The 16,065-nt window shown below is 47.4% G+C and overlaps 1 protein-coding gene across 2 annotated transcripts in view; it reads left to right on the forward strand.

The window, feature by feature from the left end:
- The window catches only part of ALOX5 (arachidonate 5-lipoxygenase), a 61,546-nt gene that overhangs the window by 20,147 nt on the left and 25,334 nt on the right, over nucleotides 1–16,065 (forward strand). For both annotated transcript variants that reach the window (XM_039482132.1, XM_039482131.1), the window contains exons 2-4: nucleotides 3,528–3,726; nucleotides 6,020–6,101; nucleotides 14,121–14,243. In XM_039482132.1, coding sequence (XP_039338066.1) covers nucleotides 3,528–3,726; nucleotides 6,020–6,101; nucleotides 14,121–14,243 — 404 coding nt within the window. The remainder of the gene's footprint in view (nucleotides 1–3,527; nucleotides 3,727–6,019; nucleotides 6,102–14,120; nucleotides 14,244–16,065) is intronic.

Here is a 16,065-nt window from a genome sequence, read left to right on the forward strand (position 1 = left end):
TGATTGGGCAAAACACTTGTGCATGCACTGGAGGGAACCATTTTGCAGGGCTTAAAAACATTTTCTCTCATCTCTAACTTCTGAGTCCCTTATAATTAGGGCCCTACCAAATTCATGGCCATGAAAAATGCATCACGGACTGTGAAAGCTGGTCTCCCCCATGAAATCTGGTCTTTTGTGTGCTTTTACCATAAACTATACAGATTTCATGGGGGAGACCAGCATTTCTCAAACTGGGGGTGCTGACCCAAAAGGGCGGGGTCACAAGGTTCTTTTAGGGGGCATCGCAGTATTGCCACCCTTGCTTCTGCACTGCCACCTTCAGAGCTCGGCAGCTGGAGAGTGGCAGCTGCTGGCCGAGGACCCAGCTCTCAAAGCAGCAGCACAGAAGTAATAGTGGCAATACCATACTATGCCATCCTTACTTCTGCACTGCTGCTGGTGGCAGCATTGCTTTCAGAGCTGGGCTCCTGCCCAGCAGCCGCCGCTCTCCGGCTACCCAGCTCTGAAGGCAGCGCCGCCGCCAGCAGCAGCACAGAAGTAAGGGTAGTAGTATTGCAACCTCCCTACAATAACCTTGCAACTCCCCCCTCCCCCCGTTACTTTCTGGTGGCTGCATGGAGTGGATTGTAGAGGAAGCTGGGGCGCTCAGCCCAGTTCCTTGTGGACAAACGTCCTCATTACAAAACTGCTGTCGCAACTGGTATCCATAACATGTCTGTCTACATTTTCTTCTTTTCTGACTTGATTTTTGTGACTTAGCCTTAACCTATAAAATAGTGGGAGGGCTTGAGTCAAATGACCTCATATTGACAGGAAGTGTTAATAAAAAATGTACCTGAAAAGAACAAGCAGAGTGTGGTTTTTAGCAGAGGGGGTAGGAGTGGGAGGGCTGAATGACAGGGCATATACATGCAGCATCATTTCAGATGGTACTAAACTCAGTGAAGGAAGAGGTGCAGGTCATGTTGGTTTCTAAGTATACTGAAAATGTTCAAAACCACAAACCAGGGAAGTTTCATTTTGCAGCCACATCAAGCAACAAATTTAAACAAAAAGAGTGTGATTCCAAAACTGCCTAACAGTTTCTCACCCAGGCTTGTCTTTCTGGTAATACTGTGTCTTAACAAGAGCATAACTTCTTCTGGGTGGGTCATGGGAACAGATTGGGCTCTTGCTTCTAGTCCCATGACAGTCCTAGCCAGTTCAGCTTAACCATGTCAAGGGGCCTGTTGTCCTGCTCTAGCTTTTTTGCCACCCCAAGCACGGCAGTCAGGCTGCCTTCGGCGGCTTGCCTGCGGGAGGTCCCCAATCCTGCAGATTCGGTGTACCTGCCGCCGAATCCGTGGGACCAGTGGACCTCCCGCAGGCACACCGCCGAAGGCAGCTGACTGCCACCCTCGCAGGGACCGGCAGGGCACCCCCCACAGCTTGCCACCCCAGGCACGCGCTTGGAGCGCTGGTACCTGGAGCCACCGCTGGCAGCCATTTACACTAGTGCAAAGGGAGTGTCAGATACTGCCATTCTGACTCACCAAACACAAAAGCATCACTGTTTATCTCAGCTGAGCTATAAAAGTAAACAGAGGCATTTCTAATGACTAGTATTCCAGTAGTGCCTAGAGACTCTGAGATCAGAGCCCCAACGTGTTAGGCACGGCACATACATAGAATAAGACACAGTCCTCACCCTAAAGACCTTACCTTCTAAACAGACAAGGCAGACAAGGGGTGGGAGAAAGGGAAGGAGTGTTATCCCCATTTAACACCTGGAAAACTGAGGCACACAGACGTTAAGTGACTTCCCCAAGGACCTGCACTAACCCTATAGCAGAGCTGGACAATGAACCCAGATCTGATTTCCAGTGCAGTGCCTTAATCCCCAAAACAACCATTCTCTCAGTTTGCATGACTAGGTGCAGAAGGGTGGACTTGCTGCTGGAGCACCCCTATGTGGCTGGGCATGGCCACTGTCTGCTTTCTAGTGCCCCCTCTGTGGCAGTCGCCTCGTCTCATGATTTGGCCTGACAGCTCATCACAATCGCTCCTACCCCTCCCTGGGTAACAGAAAGTCCAACAAATACAAGTGTCCAATCCCTCTGTTTGGTCTGCTACTTTGATTCTGGGCCCAGTGGTCTTTCTTAGGGCTTCCAGAAATCTGTATCCCCTTCTGAGGGACTTCACACCCCTTATCAGTTCCTGATAGGGGAACTCAGGCCTGCCCTCTACCCTAGGTTCAGCCCAGGACAGACAGTCAGGGATCACTCTGCCAGTCTCCTTCCTGCCACCTCCCTGGGCATCTTCCTATCAACCAAGCCTTTCCCTGGGCTTTCTCCTTGCCCTGAAAGAGCCTTCCTCTCTAGGGTAACCTTTCTTTCAGGGCTGGGACTTGCAGGGCTCGGACTTGCAGGGCTCTGCCCTGGAATCTCCCAACAAAATCCCAAACCAAAAATACCAGTTTAGACCAGCTTCTGCCCTCTTCAAGCTTGACCGGTCACCCCTCACATCTCCTCAGCCCCATTCCTCAAGGGAATCCTCTTGGGCACGCTCTCTGGAAGTCCAGATCCTGCATTTTTATCAGGGTTCCTCTCACTGGAGCTGCTCCCTCCACCCATGTGGCTGCTCCATGTCTCTCCTGGCCTCCTGCCAGACATCTCTACCTAGGAAAGGATCTCAGGTCCAACTCTCCCCCTGGGCTTTCTCCTGAGTTCTCCATTCTCTCATCCCAGAGAGTGACTGCAGAGTTTCTTCCAACAGCCCCCATCTGCTCTAGACTTCCTGTCTTTATAGTAACCACCCAGCTCCTCTCCCAGCTGGGATTCATCTTTAATTTAGCCTGGCCCACCCTCCAGGTGCAGCCAGGTGGGTTAATTGGCCTCTCAGGCCCACTTTAACACTTATAAAGCCAGGATGGGATATATATCCCATCAGTCTACCTCGGGTGTTCTCAAACTTCATTGCACCGTGACCCCCTTCTGACAATTACTACATGACCCCAGGAGGGAGGACCGAAGCCTGAGCCTGCCCAAATCCCACCACCAGGGCATGGGGGGAGGGTAAAGCCAAAGTCTGAGGGCTTCAGCCCGGGGTGGGGGGCTGTAACCTGAGCCCAGCCATCCAGGGCTGAAGCCCTCGGACTCAGGCTTTGGCCCCGGATCCCAGCAAGTCTAAGGCAGCCTTGGTGACCCCATTTAAAATGGGTTGTGACCCACTTTAGGTTCCCGACTGTTCTTTTCCGGGATGCTATTGGAGTAGTTATAAATATTTTTACTAGCAGTAGATTTGTTCAGAAATCATAAATGAATCAAAGCATTATCAAGTCCCCAACACAGAAATTTCACCCTTTCCATATTTCTAGGATATCTGTACATGACTTGTTCTTAGATATTCTCCTACCCATCCATTTGTTAATTTGCTGTCTGAAAATAACCCTTCATTTTTTCCCCTTTGCAAACAAGAGGTTCCATTTGGAGCTGGTGTGCTTTCTGTATATTCAGCCGGTCACAGACCATTCTTCTTCTCCACAGGTCGACTCCTACGATGTGACTGTGGCAGAAGACCTGGGAGAAATCCAGCTGCTAAAAATTGAGAAGCGAAAGTACTGGGTTCATGACGACTGGTATCTCAGGTACATCACTGTGAAAACACCAGTAGGTGACCATCTGGAATTCCCATGTTACAGATGGATTACAGAGGATAAAGAGATTGTCCTCCGAGATGGAAGAGGTGAGCACCATGAGAGAACTACTAACCCTTAGATGGGCGTGCTCAGGAATTTAAATTTCACTGCTATTGGGGGGGCATGTTCTATGCCCTTGTTGTGGCCCCAGAGCTGGAGGATCTATCCAGCCCTGGGGCCAGAGGAGTTCCATGCCCCCGCTGATTACTGGGGGGGACCCATGCCCCTGCTCCCGCTCCTTGTGCTCGCCCCTGCCCCTGGAGCAATGAGGACTCCCCCTATATTTCCCTCTCCTTCCAGAGGCACCCAAACCCTCTCTCCAACTCCAGATCCTTCTCTCCCACCTGCAAACCTACCACACCTCCTGTGGGATAGATGCTCCCGGCTGACCGTGACCTCAGTGCTGGTTTATGAACTGTCCACTGGGTCTCACACAGGGAAACAAGTTGGGTTACTTTGGGGACACGTGCTAAGGAGATTTTTTTTCCAGCGGTGGAGATGGTCAGAACACTGTTCTTAAATTGCAGGCTTGCCTCAGTGATCAATTTTCAGCTGATCCATTTCTGGAAAGCCTCTCTAGTCCTTGGCTGAGCATCCCCTGGCTGCCTAACCTTGAGACTCTAAAATATAGCAGTTTTCCAAGTATTATCCACCTGGAAATGGTCTCGTTTTCTAAAACCCAGGAAAGGGCAGCTTGGAATGAAATTCCAGTTCAGAGAGCATTAGGGCTGGCTGGGAAGTAGAATTCAGCGAAGCTGTTTCATCCTGCAAGAGCCAGGAACAGGCTGATGGTGTGAAGTGTGTTGGAGATAGCTGTTGGTGCTGTGCTGAGAAAAGTGCCCTAGCACTTGTGTGCTACCTCTGGGTTTTAACTGGCGCTGGTTACCCACTGCCAATACAGTACCGTGGCCAAAGACAGGTGCTTCATTGGCTGCATAATCCAGTTGCTCACAACTGTGCCTTTGTGGCAATTACGTTTGACTGCTGCAATATGCTATAGTGTGCATCATTAAAAATGTTGATCTAGTGCTGGTAGATATGGGGTGGGAACCAAGGGTTTAACCAGTTTTGCTGTATTCAGGTCATTGGCTGCCTAATTAGACATGCAGCCCTAAGGAGTTTGCTTTCCAGTGGTTAAGGCCCTTAATAGTCGGGTGCCAACTTTTTTTCTCAGCTTCTGGCTCCCTCACTGATCTCTCCACCTGTGGGGTATTTGGAGGGGCAGGAGAGGGATTCTCCATAACTTGCCTTGGCTTTATTTCAACCCTTGCTTTCAAGAGAGGAAGGCGGTGTGTGCATTTAAGTTTGTGAAGAAGTAAAGAACATTAGCAAGATCCTGCCAGTAGTGTAACCAGACTGCCAGCCAGCCCAGACTGCATAGTCTACTATCAGCCCTGTTCCATCTGCCATTTCTACCTTAAACAAACATTTCCTGAAAATCCCTAATGGCTCTATTTGCATTCTCTTTTGTGTATGTAAAGCGGGTTGGGTCTTGTCCATCGCTTTTCCTTGTGGGTTCTCCTGTTAGCTGCTCTTTCTCTTCTGTTCCCCATCCTTTCTAAGGAAGTCTTTGTCTCATTCAGTAACACCAGGGCCACATGTTCAGACTATCAAGCCATCAGTTTTGGAAAACCTCTCTTTCTTTTGATCCCGAAGTTTCCGGCAGGGAACTTGGCATGGAAGAAACACTTGTTCTTGCAGTATAAGAACAGAGAGTATGAACCTAGGAGAGGGATGTCAAAACATCTGCTAGCGTCAGCATTCTTCAGCAGAGAAGATTTAACAAGGCTGTATCTTCCTTGATCATTTGTCGCTCCTCAACCTTAATCAACCTCCTCCCTGTACTGAGGGGACTTGGGTTAAAGTGGTGGTCTCAGAAGCAAGGGGTCACAGGTTCAACTCTTACTGGGGCTTGGATTGCAATCTCTGCCTCCTACTCTCCTCACTGGTTCTTCCTCAGTTGCTTGTCACTCTTCAGCCTGAACTAACCTCCTTCCTGTACAGAGGGGGCCTGGCTCCCTAGCACAGCAGATGAATATTCCACTGTAGTCTGATGTGTAAAAGTTTTTCTTAGAGACACTATCCATGGCTGCAGGGCAGCAATTCTGAGGATGAAAACAACACTTTTGCTTTTCAGACCCATTGTATTTCATTGGGCAGGGGGCAAACTGTCTGCTATAATTGAGTACAAGAGAGAACTGCAGCTGATTTGCTACAGCACATAGTAGGAGAACCCAGATAATGACGGACACTGAGTCCTTATGTCCCATTACCCAGCTGGAGGATTAGACAGTGAAGGGTAAAGAAACCTCATAGCACTGTTTCTTCATTTTTTCACAGCAAAGCTGCACCGGGATGACAAGACTCAGATCCTCAAGCAGCACAGACGCAAAGAACTTGAAGAACGGCAAAAAATGTATCGGTGAGTTTCCTTTAACAGTCCTGCTGTGTGATGTCAGCGGCCCAGGGAGGCCTAGTTCTGTTCCTAGCAGGTGAGTGTCTGGTGACTGGCAGGGCCGGCTCCAGGCACCAGCATTCCAAGCTGGTGCTTGGGGCGGCATTCTGCAAGGGGCGGCAGTCCCTGTTCTTTTGGCCCCAAGCAGCGCACCAAATTGCTGCCGCGGAGGGCAGGGGCAGTCCATGTGCCCTTAGGGCGGCAGGCGCATTTCCGTGGTGGCGGCAATTCAGCAGCAGCTTCGATGTTTAGCTGTCAGCGGCGGCTTCAGCTAAACATAGAAGCTGACACCGAATTGCCGAAGCCCCAGAAACGCGCTTGCCGCCCTAAGGGCACACGGACTGCCTCCGCTGCCGCTGCGGCAATTCGGTGCGCTGCTTGGGGTGGTGAAAACTGTACAGACAGCCCTGGTGACTGGCACCTGTTTGTAAACAGCATCTGAATGAGCTAGTGGTGAACTGGGGAGAGAGACTTCAGGAGCAGTCTGTATTTGCATGGACATGCCTACTCTGCATAGGTGTTCAGCACACAGAGTTTCTTTGCCCAAGTGATCAGTTTTGGCTGGTCTGGGGTAATGAAATGTTACCTTATTGTATGAGTAAAGGACAGAAGAACTGTACTTAGCCTGTCCTGTTTGAGGGGGTCACCCTAACCCAAACCTACATGGGAGGTAGGGATGCCAAATCCCAATGAGAGCCAAAGTGAAGAGTATGATAGGTGTTTTTGTTTCTTGGTGTGGATGTTGCCTAGAAGAGTCCTATATATTTGACTCTACTCCCCTTTCCAGTGATTAAAGACAGAGCTGACTGGACTCAGCTGAGATCTTTGTTTCTGTTCAGTGATGAGCATGTTTTGAGGCTAAGCTGTAGAACTGGTATGGGGATAGTGTTGCAGTGAAGGCCAATGAAGGGGCAGCCACAGCAAGGTTCCCCTCTAGGCAGTGAAATCACTAAGAGCTGAGCTAAAAGGTGGAACCTGAGAACATGGCATTTCAGAAGTGGTGATGAGCAGAGAACAGCAGCAGTGGTATGAGTGACAGAGAGGACAGTCACAGCAAGTGGCCAGTGGTAGCAGAGATAATAGCAGCAGTGGTGAGCAGCGGCACAGATAGCAGTAGCAGTGGAAGCATTGCTCAGTGCCCCGCTCCTTCCAGGGCTGGGAGGTGAATCCATGTAAATGCATCTCTGAACTCTGGATTGTCACTGACCAAAGCCAATCAGCTGAGAGTGGGGAGCAGTGGACGGAAAGAGGAGTGGCATGTTAAAGGGACATTCGTTCATTGGACTTTCACACTGCAAAGTAGGGAAACTGAGGCAAAGGATACTGCACTACGTACTGTAGGGTGGGTGTTTGCTTATAGTTATGTACTTTTGAATGGTGGTTGTGGTGTTTTCCTGGATTAACACTGGTTCCAATTCCTCTTTTAATTGAAGTTTTCTTTTGCTATAACAGGCTCCGTGTTTGTGAGTAGGGAAGTGTTGCTTCTTAGTAGCGCCCAGGGATAGTGTGTTGTTTTAATGGATTACAGGGTGGGGGCTCAAGCCAGTTCTGTTTTGTATTGTTCAGAGGAACCTCTGGCTATTGAATCTGGCCCTTGTTGCTGCCGACTCCTCAGGGGAGAAGGGTTATAAGCTGGCAGCTTCTGCAGAGTGGCCGAGCACTGGATGGAGACAAAACGTCCTTCTGGCTCCTGGAGCAGGTCTCTGCAGGTCAGGATTAAAGCAGGCTGGAAGGACAGTGCAGTCAGGCTTGCCCGGATGCTGCAAATACCATACCAGTTCTGTGAGCAGACAAAACCCTTCACTCACCCATATTGTCTAGATGACACATTTCACCGAGGCTGAATTCATTGAGGCAATTTATTCCAGTGCTTAACCACTGACAGTTAGGCAGTTTTTCCTAATGTCCAACCTAAACCACCCTTGCTGCAATTTAAGCCCGTTGCTTCTTGTCATATCCTCAGAGGTTAAGAAGAACAATTTTTCTCCTTCCTCCTTGTAACAACCTTTTATGTACTTGAAACTGTTATCATGTCCTCTCTCAGTCTTCTCCTTTTTAGACTAAACAAATCCAGTTTTTTCAATCTTCCCTCATAGATCTTGCTCTCTAGATCTTTAGTCATTTTTTTTCTTCTTCTCTGGATTTTCTCCAATTTGTCCATATCTTTCCTGAAATGTGGCACCCAGAACTGGACACAGTACTCCAGCTGAGGCCTAATCAGTGTGGAGTAGAGTGGAAGCATTACTTCTCTTCTCTTGCTTACAACACTCCTGCTAATACATCCCAGAATGATGTTCCCTTGTTTTGCAACAGTGTTACACTGTTGACTCATATTTAGCTTGTGGTCCACAACCTCCAGATCCCTTTCCGCAGTACAAACGCTCCCTGGGTACGCAAATCTGCACTTACAGAAAAAGTTCCATAAATTCCATAAACTAGAAACTTTTGTTTGGTTGATTTTTTTGCGGGGGTTGTATAATTGTCGGAGATACGTTCCCGACTCACGCAAAATTCGAGTTACGCAAGGCATTCTGGAACGGAACACTTGTGTAAGTTGGGGAGTGTCTGTACTCCTTTCTAGGCAGTCATTTCCCATTTTGTATGTGTGCAACTGATTGTTCCTTCCTAAGTAGAGTTTGTCCAGATCAGTTTGAATTTTAATCCTATCCTCCAAAGCACTTGCAACCCCTCCCAACTTGGTATCCTCCACAAACTTTAAGAGTGAACTCTATGCCATTTTCTAAATCATTGATGAAGATATTGAACAGAACCGGACCCAGGACTGATCCCTGCAGGACCCCACTCATTATACCCTTCCAGCATGACTCTGAACCACTGATAATTACTCTCTGGGAATGGTTTTCCAACCAGTTATGCACCCACCTTATAGTAGCTCCATCTAGGTTGTATTTCCCTAGTTTGTTTATGAGAAGGTCATGCAAGACAATATCAAAAGCTTCACTAAATTCAAGATATACCACATCTATTGCTTCTTCCTTATCCACAAAGGTTGTTACCCTGTCAAAGAAAGCTATCAGGTTGGTTTGACATGATTTGTTCTTGACAAATCCATGCTGACTGTTATTTATCACCTTATTATTTTCTAGATGTTTGCAAATTGATTGCTTAATTATTTGCTCCATTATCTTTCTGGATGCAGAAGTTAAGCTGACTGGTCTGTAATGAGACAGAGACTTCCTTCGAAATGATGGGAAACAGAATAGAAAGAGCAGCTACCGGGACAATTCCCGAGGAAATGTTCTGGACAAGACCAGCTTTACATGCACAAAAGGGAATGCAAATAAAGCCATTTGGAATTCAAGGGTAATGGCTGTTTAAGGTTCAGAGGTAGAAATGGCAGCTCTATCAGGACAGAAAACAAACAATGCAATCTGCATGGGACTGGCAATCCGACAGGCTTTCTAAAGTTCTTCCTTCTTTGCAAACCACCTTCCTTTGGTTTGAAACTAAATGTGCACAGTGTTCTTACATTAGTATAGTAGAAAGTACCACAGCATTGTGCCTCCTTTAGGTAGCGTTAGTTTTCTTCTAAGCTGCTAAGGGGGTTCTGGGTCTCTGCAGTGTTGCCTTTTGAAAGAGACCAAATTTAGCCTGAGCATTTTAAGCTGTTAGAAACTTTGACCCTTTTTCTGCATAAGAGTGAGGCATGCCAGCCAAATGTACATCCCACTAAATGATTTCTGCAGTTCTAGCTGGATACAGTACTATTTATTTCCAGCCTAGAGGCGGAATGTGATCTAGTGGGCTGAGCATGGGATGAGACAGCAGGGACTTCTAAGAACTTATCCTAGTTCTGAGGCATGTCACCTTTCCATGTGTTTCCTTATCTGTAGTGTGTGTTTCTATTATTAATAAAATGGTGGTGTATTGCTGTACACTGGCCTGTTTCATCACAGTGCTGGCTGTATGAGAGGGTGGGATGAGTGAGTCCTATATGTTATACTTGCATATCCATATCTTATTAACCAAATCTTAAGAGGTGCTAAGCAACTGCAGCTGCTAGTGAAGTCAAAGGGCATTTCAGTGCCTTCTGGGTTGTGCCCTTATATATACGTTATGGGCCTGATTCTTAGCTCCGAAACATGCTCATCAGTGATTTCAGTTCTAATAATCACTGAACAGAAACAAGGATCTCAGCTGAGTCCAATCAGCTCTGTCTTTAACCACTGGAAAGGGGAAGGGGTCTTCCGCACCTGTTGGCTTTCACCCAACCCTTCTTTAAAAATTTTCCACAACCTTTTAATTCTACATGCCAGCAGTCTGGTTCCATTTTGGTTAAGGTGGAGCCCATCCCTCCTGCATAAGCTACTCCCGCCCCAAAAGTTTCCGCAGTTCCTAATGAACCTAAATCCCTCCTCCCTACTCCATCGTCTCATCCATGCATTTAGACTATAGCGCCTAGGAGCTCTAGTCAAGGACCAGGATCCCATTGTGCTAGGCGCTGTACAAACACAGAACAAAAAGATAGGCCCTGCCCAAAACAGCTGACAATGTTCTCTCTAGTTGCATTGCTCACTGCTGTGAACCATATTCCTGAGTGCCGTGAATGATATTTCCAGCAGACTCATCAGGGATACTGATAATGACATATTTATAACAATGCCTTCCATTCTGAAGGAACCCAACGTGCTTTATTTACACACACACACTGTAGGTCTGATTCTCCATTGCCAGGCATGGCCATTTACACCTGTGCAAAGTGGTGTAAACACACTACTCATTTCATAGTCTTTGACGCCCACTGCACACAGAGGTCAATGACTACACAAGGTGCAAAGCTGTGGAGAATCAGATCACCATTAATTACTGCTTTTTGGAGCTGCTAGTCCTGGAACCCACAAGAGGAGAGGCAATTCTTGATTTAGTCCTAAATGGCGTACTGGATCTCTTCCAAGATGTGAATATAGCTGAACCTGTTGGTAATAGCGACCATAATGTAATTAAATTTCACTTCCAGGGGGCGGGGGAGCAGGGAAAGAAATACCAAAACACTCATCACAGTAACAGTTAACTTCACAAAGGGGAGCTACACAAAAATGAGGATGCTGATTAGATAGAGATTAAAAAGAGCAGTGACAAGGGTAAAATACCTACAAGCAGCCTGGAGACTACTTAAAAACACCATAATAGAGTCTCAGACTATATATATACACCCCAAATAAAAAATAAAAAAGACCATAGGAGGACCGAAAAATGCCACCATGGCTAAGCAGAAGAGTAATGGAGGCAAAAAGGCATCCTTTAAAATTTGGAACTCAAATCCTAATGGGGAAAATAGGAAGGAGCACAAACTCTGTCAAGTAAAATGTACAAGTATAACAAGGCAGGCCAAGAAAGAATTTGAGAAGCAACTTGCTAAAGATGAAAAATCTCAGAGTAAAATTGAAGCCAGAAGCCTCCCAAACAGTCATCAGGGCCACTAGACGACAAAATGGTTAAAGGAGCACTCAGGAAGACAAGGCCATTGCAGAGGAGCTAAATGAATTCTTCGCATTGGTCTTCACTGCAGAGGATGTGGGGGAAATAACCACATCAGAGCTATTCTTTTGGAGTGACAGATCTGAGGAACTGTCCCAAATTGATATGTCAATAGAAGAGGTTTTGGAACACATTAATAAACTAAACAGTAATCAGTCACCAGGACCAGATGGTATTCCCCCAAGAGTTCTGAAGAAACTCAAATATGAAATTGCAGAACTACTAACCGTGGTATGGAACCTATCATTCAAATCAGCTTCTGTACCACATGACTGGAGGATAGCTAATGTGATGCCAATTTTTTAAAAAGGCTCCAGAGGTGAGCCTGGCAATTACAGGCCAGTAAGCCTGACTTCAGTACCAGGCAAACTGGTTGAAACTGTAGTAAAGAATAGAATGATCAGACACATAGATGAACACAATATGTTGGGGAAGAGTCAACATGCCTTTTGCAAAGGGAAATCATCCCTCACCAATCTATTAGAATTCTTTGAGGGAGTGAACAAGCATGTGGATGAGGGTGATCCAGTGGATATAGTGTACTTAGATTTTCAGAAAGCCTTTGACAAGGTCCCTCACCAAAGACTCTTAAGGAAAATAAGTAGTCATAGGATAAGATGGGAGGTCCTCTCAGGGATTATTAACTGGTTAAAAGACAGGAAAAATTGTAGGAATAAATGGTCAGTTTTCAGAATGGAGAGAGGTAAGTAGCAGGGTCCCCCACAGATCTGTATCAGGACCTGTGTTATTCAAAATAGAATCATAGATTATCAGGGTTGGAAGGGACCTCAGGAGGTCATCTAGTCCAACCCCCTGCTCAGAGCAGGACGAATCCCCAACTAAATCATCCCAGCCAGGGCTTTGTCAAGCCTGACCTTAAAAACCTCTAAGGATGGAGATTCCACCACCTCCCTAGGTAACCCATTCCAGTGTATTCATTAAGGGAAAGGGGATGAGCAGTGAAGTGGCTGGCCGATGACACAACATTATTCAAAATAGTTAAGTCCAAAGCAGACTCGGAGGGAATCAGAGGGGATCTCACCAAACTGGGTGACTGGGTAACAAAAGGGCAGATGAAATTCAGTGGTGATAAGTGCAAAGTAACGCACAGTGGAAAAAATCATTCCATCTATACATATACAATGATGGGGTATAAATTAGGTCTGACCCTAAGTTCCCTCTAAGCTGCGGGGCTGCGCAGCAGCCCATTAAGCACTGCACAGTTGCTCAGGGCTGCAGTGGGGAGAGATGCCTCTCCCACCGCCCCTGAACTGCCACAGCAGTACCTCTCCCCGCCAACCCCAGCCCAGTCCCGGACCTATTGCGGTTGGAGGAGAGGCGCCCCTCCTGTGGCCCCAGCCCAGTCCCAGCCGAGACCTTTCGCAGACTTGGGAGAAGCACCTATCCTGTGGATCTGGCCCAGCCCAGCCCCAGACCTACTGCGGCTGGAAGAGAGGCACCCTGGCCCCAACCAGCCCTGGCCCGGACCTGCCACAGCCAGGGAAGAGGTGCCTATCCTGTGGCCCCAACCCCAGAGCTGCCACATCGGGGAGAGGCAGGGAGAGATGCTATCCTCCAGCCCTGGACCTGTCGCGGTCAGGGGAGAGGCGCTTATCCCATGGCCTCAGCCCCGGAGCTGCCACGGGGGGAGAGGCGCTTCCCCTTTCCCTAGCCCCGGTGCTGCTGTGGGGAGAGAGATATGGGGGAGTCCTCTCACCCCACTGTAGCTCGGGGCAGCCTTCACCCCAAACTCCTCATCTCCGGCCCCACCCCAGAGCCCGCACCCACAACTGGAGCCCTCACCCTCCCACACTCCAAACACCTCAGCCCCCCCCCCATGAATTTTGTTATGTGCACCAACATGGAGGTGATATGAAGTTGTGGTGGCCAAAAGTGTAAGTGGGTTCAAAAAAGAACTGGATTAGTTCATGGAGAGTAAGTCTATCAATGGCTATTAGCCAACCCCATGGTCTTGTTACAATTTGCACCAGCTGAGGATCTGGCCTGGCATCTGAGAATCATAATAGAGCATTGATGGATTTCATTGTATTGGCCCACAAATGTGCATGAAAATTGTCTTGTTGCGCACATATTGACTTCCTGGTGCCTTTTCCAATTCGTCCTTCCTTCAACCTGCGCTATTCCCTCCAAGTTCTATCATCTTCTTTCTTGCCACTTGCCCATTTGGGATCAGCTTTATGGTCTGGGTGACCATAAAGCCCTGAATACCAGAAGCTGGGAGGAGAAGACAGAGATGGATCATTCCATGATTGCCCTGTGCTGTGCAATTCCCCTAAAGTGCTGGTGCTGGCCAGTGTTGGAGACAGGATACTGGGCAAGATGGACCATCATCCGACCCAGCATAGTAGCTCTTTTATCCTTATGGTAATACAAATAATTAATAACAATGACATTAAAGATACTATGCTGTGCTGTTTACATGGTTGACACCACTCCTTTTCCTTTTTTCCCTCTTCCCTTTCTCAGATGGAAGGAGTGGCATCCCGGCTTTCCTTTAAGCATCGATGCGAATTGTCACAGTGACTTGCCTCGCGACATCCAGTTTGACAGTGAGAAGGGAGTCGATTTCATTCTGAACTACTCCAAAGCGTATGTGTTTCTGGGGCTCAGAATTTCTGATCAGAAAAGCTAGGGGTGGGGGACATGCATGAAACTGTATTTTGTTAAAGATGTGTCCCTTCTTTTAAATTTAAAAACTAGAAATTTCATTGGGATATTGAAGTTTGAAAATTTGGAAGTGGTTTTGTGGTTGGTCAATAAATAGTGAAGATACTGCACACCTTCCCCCCAAATTTGTCATTTTTTTTTTCATTTCAAAATTTGAAACATTTGGAGCTTTGAGCTGGAAAAGTTTCAGGCACCTCACTAAATCATGTTTTGGGGGTCACAGGGGAGCAAAAGAGACTTTGGTGACAAACCAAGGTACAGAGAATATCTGCTGAGCAAAGACTGGGCATGCAGTGTACAATACCTTTTGGTGGGATAACCCACAATTAAATGTAACTTGTCTGAAGCATGTGGGTTAGTGAAATGTCCAGCCAACCCACCAATGCCTGCATCTCTTACATCACTCATGAAGCTGGTCATGACCATTCATCAGCATTAAAGATCCCGTGGAACTCTTAGTACAGGGGGAATGAGACAGTCACCAGCTGATGGACAGCCCTCACTATCCCCCTATCCACCAGGGGTTGGACTAGAAAGCCGGTATATCGTTCCATCTCTGATTCTATTAATCATTTGGTATCTTACTTTTTTAAAATGCTGTTTTAAAAGCTGTGCTGTTGCCCATTAGAGGAACCAGATATCATTAATGTCAGCCAACATGACCTGATCCAAACTAAGGACTATTATTTCCCAGAGTCCAGCTGAGCACCTGGATTGTCCCAAGCCTTGATCTCATTGGGCCTTCTTTATGATGTCACAGCCATGCCCCAACTCACAGCAATGCGTGTTTGGCCTTCACCACCACCAAGAGGAAAATGCCTTCGCACATCACGTTACATAGAATTCTATGGTTAAATTGGAGGGTGGGCACGCGAGAGAGCATCCATCACCCTCAGCCACACTTGGTCCCACAGTGGCATTTCTCTTTTTCTTCTCCCTCCTACTTTTCCTTCTCCTAGGAAGGATTTTTCATAGTGGATGGACACGGAGTGTTTTAAAACTTTTTTTGAAATGCAAATATGGCCCTTGAAGAGAAGGAGCTGAACTCTATATAGCAATGAGCCCCTCCAAGGTATGCACAAACAGGCTATTGGGACCCGTCTCTAGCAGCTGCAGGCACTTAGCCTTCCATCTTATGCTACCCAGTGTACTCAAGGCATGAACGAATAGCTGACTAATGCACCCCCTCTTATGGCTTGGTCATGACAGCAGGAGAGACATCTGGGTGTCACAGCACGTGATTAAGTTGATGTTACAGATCATAGTCCAGTGTTTCCCCTTTGACTGATGCTCACAGTTAGTAAATACCTATTCTGCTTAAGGGCCAGATTCTGATATCCCTACTCACTGTGCATAGTACCTTACTGGTCACATAGTCCCATTAGTTTCAGTGAGACTATTTGAGGAATGTCACAACTGGGAATTGGATGGTCAACCCGACTGGATGGAGCAGGAGTCAAACCAAGGGTTGGAGCCGGAGTTGGAGACCAGGTGCAGGGATCAGGAACAAGACAGAAACCAGGAGCAGGTCAGGTCAGGTAGAATAGAATAGCGTATGGCAGGGTCTGTAGCAGCAGCAAGCTGGGATCCACGCTGTTGTGCAGACAACTCCTTATGTCTCTTCTGGCTTAAATAGTGTATCCGGACCAATCAGGTCCCTGTGGGTGGTACCTTCAGTGGTGCTGAAGGCCTTAGGTCTGCCAGTTCTCCAATTAGATGAGCCATTGGGGTGCGGGGGAGAGGA

Source organism: Mauremys reevesii, linkage group 7, assembly GCF_016161935.1.
Source record: "Mauremys reevesii isolate NIE-2019 linkage group 7, ASM1616193v1, whole genome shotgun sequence".
NCBI classification, from domain to species: Eukaryota; Metazoa; Chordata; order Testudines; family Geoemydidae; genus Mauremys; species Mauremys reevesii.